An 11,554-nucleotide genomic window follows, 5' to 3' on the forward strand; every position below is an offset into this window, starting at 1 on the left:
AGTGTCATGGAATTCTAATGTCTTGCTAAATTAAAGTAGATGTCTTCTCAGATCAAACTAAAGCTCTAAACATGTAACCCTGGTAGCTATTACAATAAAACCATCACCAAAAAACCTCTAAGTATAAGAACACTAAGTCAAACTAAAATCCACAACCCTGGCCTCCATTAAAATGCAGACTTCAACTTGTACCTCCTGTCACATTGGCTGGTTGAGTGTCATCCACCTAGAGTTTGCACTTGAGACATTCCAATCAAATGTGTGACCTTCTCTCTCTCTCTCTCTCTCTCTCTCTCTCTCTCTCTCTCTCTCTCTCTCTCTCTCTCTCTCTCTCTCTCTCTCTCTCTCTCTATATATATATATATATATATATATATATATATATATGTATATATATATATATACATACATATATTTCTCTCTCATATCTATCTATCTCTCTCTCTTTTTGTTCCTCCCTCTCCTCCTTCTCTATCTCCACTTGCATCTCTGTCTTGATCTCTATCTCTATCTCCTTACCCATTTTTCTCTCTCTCTCTCTTTCTCTCTCTTATTGTTCTCTCTCTATCTCTCCCTCTCTCCCTATTTCAAACATAGTATGAGTCTATTGGTAATGGAGCTTGATTATCTTCTTGATTGAATGGTTCCCTTTTAGTCATGTTTAGACATTTTTTGCACAAAATAAACATTTGTTAAATGACCTACCAATTGACATCATGAGCAAAATAAATGTATACAAAAAATAGACCAAAATTTTTCCCAATTGAACTTCTACACCTATTCAGTGCACCCATTGCATACCAAAATTAATGAGCATTTACTAATTTGAAATGGACATAAGCCTTTCTCATTTTTCCACTCAGCATTTTCCCATTCGGTAACTTTATTTAATACAACAATCTTACTATACATAAAGAGAAATTTAGTTTTTCTAGAGAAGTCTGGAAACAAGAAAAAAGTAAATTTACTTATTTTGCATTTAGAAAAGATTCACTTAGTATCTAAATAAATAAGTAATTAACATCATTGAAATAAATAAATATGGTCACTACAAATTAAATTAGATAAACTTTATTATTTAAAAAAATACATTTAATTTAAATAAAACCAAATAAATATTTTATCATTATTTAAAATTATGTATTAATTTTTAAATATATTTTCTTTAATTTTTTATTTTAAAAATTTGATTTTATTTGTATTTTTTTATTAGGGGAAAACAAGTTTTGAAGGTCCCCTCAGACCTTTTACAACATTAGATCAAAAGATAGCCATTAGAGCACATCAAAAAAGCACATTAAAAGAACTCGCACAAGCACTAGAAAGAAGCAAAGCTAAAGAAAGGAGATTGAGGAAATGTTGTAAAGGGTTTTAGGGGCTAGAGAGGATTTGAACCTCCTCACTATTAGTCTCCATATCATCTTCAGTCTTGTCTTCTTCCTAATACAAACTGTCATCATCCTCTCCCTTCTACTTCCTTCTGGCCGACCCTTTACCTTGATCATCTTGCCTTGTTTTCCTTTTTCACTTGCTCGACCGAGTGATATGGAGGTCATCCTCAACATCAACCTTTGTGTCATAACTTCACCAATATCATCATCTGAATCATCCAAATCCTCATCCGACTTAGAAATCTCTGCAATATTCTGTTGAACTGTGGTATTCTTGATGTGGTTGTACAAAACCAACATAAGACCCTCATGCATAGAAAGATTTGTTTTTGGATTAGATATAACATCCATAATCCCAACATTTAGGGCACATAACAAGTAGTAGGGGATGAAAATTTTCTCCTTGTACCAAAAATGGTTGAGAATAACAAAATGATAGGTATAAACCCTGCTATATCTACCATCTAAAGTAATAAATTCTATAATTATAAACAAAACCCATTGCCAGATCATCTTGATTATGTTAGGGGAGTAGTAAGTGTGACTTCCTTTCACCAGCCTGGCTTTCTCCTCCTTGTCCTTAGGGAATTTCTTCACAACAGCATCCGACAGTTTCCTATCCCTGTAGAATTTGATACCATCCATCGGTAGACCCATAGCCCTAGCGATCATGGTCTCATTCACCTTTACCTTCCTACTGCCAATGGTCAAGGTGCCCTTATCAACCCCTTTTTGAAAATCCTTGTGATTTCTGATCGTCTTTCTTGCATTCTCTCCATGTAATCTGTCATTTTTTCTTCTTGCAGCACAACCCAAACTTGGGGATGGTCCTGCCATTTATCAATTTTAGTTGCCTCCATTCTCTTACGATTTTCCCCCATATTCTTATCGATTTCTATCAACTAAAAATTCCTATAAATACCACTCTTTGCTGCAAACTTTCTAATTAGCAGGGAAGAAGCATCTAGAAGCCAATGGATATTTCTTAAGCTTTTGCTCCAAATGGAAAAAAGAACCCACAAAGCATGTGAGATGATATGGCAATTACTAATGTACCTCCTTCTTGGTTGCATACGATATCATTTCATGATGCAACAACCACCCCTACCATCTCGGGAAATGATATCAAATCATGTCTTGTTTACCATGATATCTTTCATAATTTAAAATGTCACTTGTCACTCGAGGGAGCTCACCCTCTCTATTCCAAATCTTGATTTTCCTGCTTCGTATTGCCTCATTGGTGTCCCAATCAGTGCTTCTATTGGCCTCTCTATAATCATGAGAAATGTAACACTGATTGAATCCCTCAAGAATCTCCCTAGTCGTGTCACTGATATTTTTAATCATCCATGAGGGTTGATGCTTACCAAGGAGGCAATTGATATTGTTTTTAGAATCCCCCTCTAGCCATAAAAATTTGACTCCTAGATTGTGTGCTAATTTGATAGCTTAGATGGCACCCATAGCTTTAGCCAGACGATTAGTCTATTTCCCCAAGGGGAAGGCCATTGCCCCTATGCAAAATCTAGCACCATTCTAGATAAATCCACCATAGTTAGCTGGCCTTGGGTTCCCTTTAGCAGCCCCATCGAAGTTACCCTTAATCCAATCATTAGGAGGAAAATCCCAACAACGCATCCTTCTTTTGAGTTGGTTGGTATTGATGTCCATGTGGGCTGAGATGTTTTAGCTCTTTAGTACATCAAAATTGTCCTTACTATTGCAGTAATGATCTCCCCTAGCCATCACATTCTCAACAAATTTGTATTTTATCTTAGCCCAAACCACCTCAAATGGGTTAATATCATTCCAAAAAATTATGTTATTCCTTTCTTTCCATATACCCCATAGGATATGTGGAAAGGAAAACTTCCATAAATTTCTTATGGTCAGATTGTTTGTATAGTGATTCCAACTCCTAAAATAATCTTGAATCTCCCCAGTGAACACCCAATTCAAACTCCAAAGCTGGAAAAATATAGCCCATATAGGTTGGACAAAAGGACAATGTATAAAAATATGGTTCATGGATTCCTCATCATTGAGACAAAGATAGCATCTATTGGGGATGCAGAATCCCCTCTTTCTCAAGTTATCTATGGTTAGAATTTTATTTTGCAAAAGAATCCATAAAAGAATATTAATTTTAGGAGTCAAAAATGAACACTAGGCCTTAGCCCAGTAGGGGCAAGGGTTTTAAGACTAAGCCAACATAAAGACAACATACGCCACGGATTAAGTCCCTAAAGAGGTAGCGCTCCACACCAGGTGGCCCACCCTTCTTGGGTTAATAACTGCATGGTTGATCACTAAGTTAACCTGCATTAAGTTAGGATCAATAGAGCTAAGGTCCACCCACTTTTGATCTCTCCCGTAGTCAGCAACTTTAACACTGAACTTATCCTTGCAAGCCTGGATGATCAACTGAGAATCACAATTATCATTGAGAGGAGCTCCTCCAATCCAAGCATCATCCCAAAAATCCACCTTTCTACCATTACCAATGGCCCAAACTTTGTGAAAACTGATAATACCTTTAGCATGGATAACACTATTCCATATAGTAGAACCACTCGCTATCTGATTAGAGACAAGGAAATCTTCCATGGTAGGGACCAGACGTAAGTATTTAGCCCTTTAAATTTCATTCCACTTACCAGTTCCCTAGTAGATTCTCGAGATTTATTTCACCAGAAGGTTCTTGTTCAAGGTTCTAATATTTATCAGTCCCAGTCCCCCCACCTTTTTTGGTTTGTAGATATTCTCCCAGGCAATGAGGGCAACATTGTTCTTTTCCTCAATCTCAGACCAGAGCAAAGCTCTCAAAATTTTCTCAATACCATCTACAAATTTGCCAGGAATTTTGAAGAGGCTTAAAGAATAAACCGGAAGACTCTAGAGAGAAAATTTTTAAAGATGGATTTTACCAACTTGACTAAGAAGGGCCCCTTTTCAACCAGCCAACTTCCCGCTGAATCTATCAACAAGACTATTCCAAAAAAAATCATAGGTTTCGTGCCCAATGGAAGATCAAGGTAAATAGATGAGGGCTTTCCCATTTTATTTGTATTTTATTTTAGTTTAATAATTTTAATATAAATTTTAGATTTTTTTATTAAAAGTATTTTTTTTAAGTTTAATTTATTTAAATTTTTAATTATTTTTATGTTCAATTTAATGATAATTGTTAATATTAATTTAATCTTTTAATTCTATAATAATAATTATAATACAAATCATTAATAGATAAGATTATTTAAATTTTCATGTCAATAGTGGCATGTTTTGATGGTTAAGTTGTCGTGTTGTTGTTCTTGCCATCAAGGATCAAGCCCAATCGGTTCATAGCTCCGGGTTAAAAGTTTTTAACTCTTAAAAGAAAAAATTATTTAAATTTTCATATTATATGTAAATATATTAAAAACTAAAAAATTTTAAACATATAATTTATTATTTATATGCTATATTTATTAAGTATTACAATATAAAAATTAGTCAAAATTACAAAATAAAAATAATATTGTTTTTTTTTCTATATATAATTAACTATTTATAAATTATATTTATTTTATATATATGTAACAATTATCAACACAATTAAAAAAATAATTTTTTTTTAAAAAATATTATCTTATTTTAAAAATCTATTTATATTTACAACAAAACTCGCAAATATTTATATTTTAATTTTCTCCTCTTTGAATTTCTAACTTCTTTTATGGTTGATGTTTTCAATTTTTTGCTATGTGTTCTTTAGGGAAAATGGGATTTGATAAAGTAAAACAATTTGTTGTTTTTAATATGTATATTTGTGAATTATTTTTATATAATTAATATCAGTTATAATAATCTAAATATTATATATATATATATATATATATATATATATATATATATATATATATATATATATATATATATATATATATATATATATATATTAATATATAGTATAAATTCAATATTAAATGAACAAATACATAAATCAAATCAAATCTATGCACATAATATTTACTTAAATTTAATGTTATATATTTTATCACTAAATGTGTTTTTTAATTAGTAACAAAGAAAAAAATATAGCTTTAATATTATGTATTAATTGCATGTAAATATTAAAGTTATATATATAGTAAATATATAAATATGAAATGTTAAATTATATATATTAAATAATCTGTAATAATGTAATACTAAATATGAATATTGTTATGGTAAACACTTGTTCCTTCTAATTAATCTATTTTCCATCACAATAAAATGAACAAATTATAATTGTAAATGAAAAAGTAACAAAAAAAATTTGTTAAGATTAAGCATGTTTACATGTATATCAAGGGTAGAACTTTGATGAACACACATAATTGTTTGACCATACGAATGAAAGAAGAGTGAGAAATGATAATTGCAATGTACACTACTACATATAGAAACAAGAAAGCAAGACAAAGAAGAGTAAATGCTTGTTGTAAGTCATCAAGTTAATCAATTGTTCTAGATCAAAGGCAAGTAAATTGTACTAATTCAACTAATATGTTTCCACATCCAAATTTAATGATTTGAGTCCAACACTAAAATTATACATCAGTTTTTTCACTCAAGTTATGCATTCCTAGCATGCCAAAGATAATTTAATTCTACTAAAAAAGGTGCACATGACTCTATTTTAGAGAAAGAATATAATATTTGGATGCTGGTGAAATCTTTGCCCATGGTGAATGGATAAGACATTACACCTCTTCAAAAGAACAAGTTGGATATACTTTAATGAATATTGCTTGCTTAAGATTTTCTTTGATATTAATTTCTAATAGTTGGAAGGTTTTCAATGATCAAATAAATAATATATTTTTAGGATTTTTAATATAATATTATTAAATAAAAGTTATGTAATATAAATATGTTATATTTAAATATTTTAAATTTAATATAATGATATTGTATTTTACATTTTACATTTAATCTTTATATAAAGTTATTATTCTCTCTCCCTTTGTTCTTATATCTTTCTCTTACTCACTCACACACAAGAAGTTAAAATAATCTAAAATAAATTAAAAAATATCTTCTATATTTTATCATAGATCATTAGAAAATAATAGCTCAATATGCAACAATGCCTAATGCATAAGGCAAAAAATACATGGCAACATCTAATTCTAACATACTCAATAATCATTTGAACAAAATGAGGAAATGCATTTGCTGGAGTACTTTGGTTTAAGTTTTGATAAGCAATTTGATAATAATTTTTGCCATGATTTGAACAAGTTAGTACAATTAAGTTTATTCCTTCTTTACATTATTTTAATGTTTTTGACTTTCTAAACAAATCTCTCTCTCCATGTCTCCCTATTTCAAACATAATATGAGCCTATTGGTAATGGAGTATAATTATTTTCTTTAATTCAAATGTTTTTTAAGTCATGTTTGGATCTATGTAAGTGGATTCATAGTTGGTTTGAAGTTACCATTGCACACCAAGATGCAATTGCTAGTATATATAATATCACCACTTCTGAATTCTCCGCATTTAGCAGCAGTATGATTCTTGAACTTGTCAAGAGTGTCCATGGGAGCATTTTGTGGTGGGATATTTTAACGGCACCAGTTATTTATTCCCGACGCCATCGAGTCTCCCTGCCGATGGCTTGAGACAATTTCCCGGTGACGGGTTAACCCCGCCAAGGGATTGCCTATCGGCAAATTATGTCTCACTGCATTATATAGGAGTTACTACAAACATAGTGCAGGCACCATCAAGTCATGACCAACGAACATAGGAAGAGCCAGATATTATTTTGAAATATATACAATATCTATCTTGTACGTTGTGTTCGCTAAGAAAAGTTTGAGGAATGGTGTACCGTTTCACACAATCATTGGCGCCGACCGCAATTGATGCCATTCATATACTTTGTCAAATCGCTCAAGCTCATTTAAATTTGTTCTCGCGGATCTACTGACATTTTACTTCTAAACAGAGTCTACCGACTAATAAAATATTCCCCGCATTGTTTTTACCGCTATGGATTTGAATCTGCAGACACAAAATTGACGAGAGGGACATATTTATAATACGTTGCATTTTGTGTACTCATTTGTTATATCTCTATCATATAAGTCTGCCCCAGTCGTTGCCTCCTCCAGGCACATTTACAAGGTTAATTTCAGATAATAAATAATAAAATATCTATGAAGCTTTCATTTATTCTAGATTTAACATAATTGATAAGAATGATATTCTATTATAAAATGATAAAAAGAATAATAAGAAATATAAAATTGAAAAATGAAAGAAGAGATAATTATACTAAAGATCATTGAAGCAGTACCTTTTCGCAGTTCTACTTGTTCTGGCATTGAATATTATAGTCTAGAATTTTAATGTCTAAAAGAAAACTTGATAAATAGGTCAATCTAACTGTAACGTAAATGAAGCAACAAACATATTCTAATTTATAAAAATGTTGATATATTACAATACAAAATGATAAAAAAGAAATGTAAAATTGAAAAATGAAAGAGGAGACAACCATATTACAGACAATTGTAGTAATGCAGTTTTGCAATTCTACTTGTTCTGGCATTGAATATTATAACTTCTAAAAGAAAACCCAACCAGTTGCTCAATCTAACTGTTATGCAAATGGGGCGATAACCATTATATATCATATTTACGTTATGCGGACACTTGTTTCACAAACTAGCATAAACATTCATATACCACCCCATGCGGAGAGTGCAATTAATGGTGTTCCTTTCCACTTTACAATTATGGCATATCCATCGGCCTCTAGAGTATAATATTCTCCAGAAGCATGTTCTCCTAATAACAATCTAGCCTGATACATAGCTTGAAAGCTGAAACTCTTCTCCCTGAACCCTGCTTGTTTGAAGAAACACCTCCACACATCATTTCTAACATGCCTAACAGACCTCTCCTTCCCCTCATAGACAATCATATTCCTTATCTGACTTCCAGTAATTAATTCTTCATGCTTCACCCTCTTAATATCATTTCTGTCCGTTAAGGTAACATCCAACAGATCAAAATACGCCATGTAATAGAAAAGCACCTCGCTGAATCTGTTTACAAAAGATGGAGAATTATGCTGCGCTTCTATTTCAACATTCACCATTATTCTTGGCTTCAGTTTCTTCATAACACTTAAGATATTGTCCAGAAGGACCGGGTCGTATAACAAACTTCTCAGAACAATTGGAGCATAGACTGCCAACGCCTCACCAGATTTAACGGTGAATAAACCTTGCTTAATCTCCTCTATGCTTGCAATCTCCACCGAGTTGTACGTTAATGGAATCCCGGAAGATTTAGCCAGCTCATGAAGTCTTTGTCCGCTTTTCCTAAGCTCTTCACCATTCATCCCAACTGCTGTAATCTTCAGAAGCTCAAGCGTAGGGAAAGAAGAGTAAACAGATCTATGTGCAAGATACTCCATCAATACTGTCCAGTGCGACCCAGTTCGCATCCCTAGATCAATGACATGAATTCTCTTCGCATTCCCCACGACATCTATGATTGCCTGCACAGACGTGAACTGCATCACTTTGATATAGGACAGAACTCTGTTAGAGTAAGCAAGGAGACTGAAAAACTCATTTTTGTCAAATTCACCATCAATATTGAAGGCAAAATCTGGGACTCTTTTAGCTGCGTTATTTAACATGCCGAGAGTCTGGCGTTTGATTCTATCCTGCAGGGCGCCGGAGATATAATAGCCGAGCCTTTGTGTGGGATTCCCCAGCTGAGAAGACAAATTCTGGCATTTGCTCACCAGTCCAGCAGCGTAATCATATTTCCCCTCGCTTATCATTTGTCCAGACTCTAGCAAAAGTTGAATCAATTCCAGCCCCTTCCTTTCCTCTCCATGTAGAACCTCGTAATTGGAGCTATCATTAGCGCATACTCTTACGCGCTCAGCTCCTTCCCAATTCAACATTTGTTCAGACGAAAAATTATTTGGTAACATACCATCACGATATCGTTCTCCTGGCATGGAAATATCATTTACTGTCTGGGAATTCCCTGAGTGAGAAAGTTTGCTCAACTGCCCAGACATCCGATAATTATTTATCAGTTCCTCGTCGAAAGGAAAGATATGAAATAGATTATGGCTCATGAGTTCCTCCCCGGAAGGAAACATTCCATGTTGCCGCAGCTCAAAGGTGTTGTCCATGGTCAGATATTGGTCAAGCTCAGTACCAACAGGCTCGCAGGGCAAGGACATGAACGAATAATCCGACATAGATGGAGGAGAAATTCCATTGCTAGATAAATTCATCTTCTGTTTATTTGCTATAAATTGGCTTTCAATATTCAGCCCTTTCCCGGAAGGAAACATTTCATGTTCTGACAGACCAAAGGTGTTGGGCAGATATTTGTCAAGCTCACTACCGTTTGTCTCATTGAATGGATGATCCAATATGGAAAGAGGAATTCCATCATCAGATACAGTCATCTCTTTATTTGCTGGAAATCGGTTTTCAATATTCGCTCCAGGAATTCTTCCGATGAACCACCCCAGGTTCTTTTCAGAATTGCCCACGTTTCCTTCTTGGATAGTATTTTACTAAGTGGAGTTCGAGGCTAGATTTCACATAACCACAGTGTTAATGTCATCATCATTACCAAATCACTACCAAATACAGCAAGATACATACAAATTCGGTATAATATTCATGTAGTCATTATACCAAATACAACGAGATACATATAAATTCGGCATAAATGGTAAATCGGTAGAAATAATTTTAGGATGACAATTCTTAAACTATAAATTTTTATTAATAAAGGTAGGATAACTATTAATTTGTATTTTGATTGTTTCAAAATTTGATATAATGTGTATCAAATTATGCCAACTAAACTTAAGGGTTCTTTACACAGTCATGTGATTTATGAATCATATAGTGTCACATAAAAGTAAACCATAAAAATTATATATATTACATGAGAAAGAGAATTGCAAACACACATGTGAAAGAGAATTACATCTTTACATCTTGCTCATAGATGAGTGGTGAGACACCATCCCTTTCACATACACAATAACAATACAATCATGATCATCCCTTTGGGCACCCAGACTAACCATTTCGTGAAGGCCAACACCACATACATATGACTAAACATGGCAAGCAAGGAAGGGTTTAGACGGGTTTGGTTGGAAAGTGACTCGATTAACATTGTGAAATGTATTAGGGAAATTACTGAGCCTAGTTGCACTATTCCAAACCTGATCAAGGATTGCCTTGAAATAATTATCGGCCTGGAGGATTTGAAGATCTCGTAGGTTTTTTGGGAAGGAAACAAACCAGCGGATCCTGTTGCCAACTTGGTTGTTAATTACATCGTGGTTAAATGGTGGAGAGGAAGGGAAACTTACCTGAAAACTCTATACAACCTGGCAAGAAATGATGCCGATATATTTGGTCTTTCCAATGAATTTAATGATGAAAGATTATGATGGGATGGGAGCCGTTGGGATATAATTTCAAATTATTACCACTTTGAGAAGCTCTAGAACTTTCAACCTGCCCTGTTTCTGGTTTTGTTTCCTCCTAGTTTCGCTTCTAGAGTATTGTTGTCTAAATTGTTTGAGCTACAGAGGTGAAAGGAATAAGTTTGAACCCCTGACCTATGATAAGTGGTAGAAGAATAAGGAGGTTTGGGAGGAAATCTTTGATGGTGGATTGGTGCCCTTTTTGGAGAGACTACATGGTCATTCTACCCTAGTTACTAAAAGCTTTGTCAAATGATGGAATAAGGGTGTGTTGGCTGCTTATGGAATGGAGTTTCAAGTTGACGAAATCCTAGTTGCCATTGTTACTAGTCTGGATATAAAAATCAAGAAATTCTATAGAGATTGGAAGTTAGGTGAGGAGGACATTGTTGCTTTCTTTGATAAGGAAAAGGAGAGACAAAGGGTTTCAAAAATGGCAGACGGTGGCTACAACAGGAAAGCATTGAATTTCCTCTGGGCTGATATGGCAGAATTCATCATGAGGTACATCACACTTGATGGTTGATATGCTAGTATTTTCTCATATCATTTTACTATCTTAAACCATTTTAGGTATGGTATAATTATCTCCATCCCCTTCTACTTGGTTTCAACCTTGGAGAATAGTTTAGT

General features: G+C 33.6%; 1 protein-coding gene across 1 annotated transcript; it reads right to left on the reverse strand.

Moving 5' to 3' along the window:
* Window positions 1-8,113: 8,113 nt before the first annotated feature.
* On the reverse strand, window positions 8,114-9,877 carry LOC131875041 (GRAS family protein RAM1-like). The gene has a single exon (XM_059219043.1). The coding sequence runs from the start codon at window positions 9,875-9,877 to the stop codon at window positions 8,114-8,116; it is 1,764 nt and encodes a 587-aa protein (XP_059075026.1).
* Between the last annotated feature and the right edge of the window lie 1,677 nt (window positions 9,878-11,554).

The sequence above is a fragment of the Cryptomeria japonica genome, chromosome 4, assembly GCF_030272615.1.
Source record: "Cryptomeria japonica chromosome 4, Sugi_1.0, whole genome shotgun sequence".
In the NCBI taxonomy this organism is placed as follows: domain Eukaryota; kingdom Viridiplantae; phylum Streptophyta; class Pinopsida; order Cupressales; family Cupressaceae; genus Cryptomeria; species Cryptomeria japonica.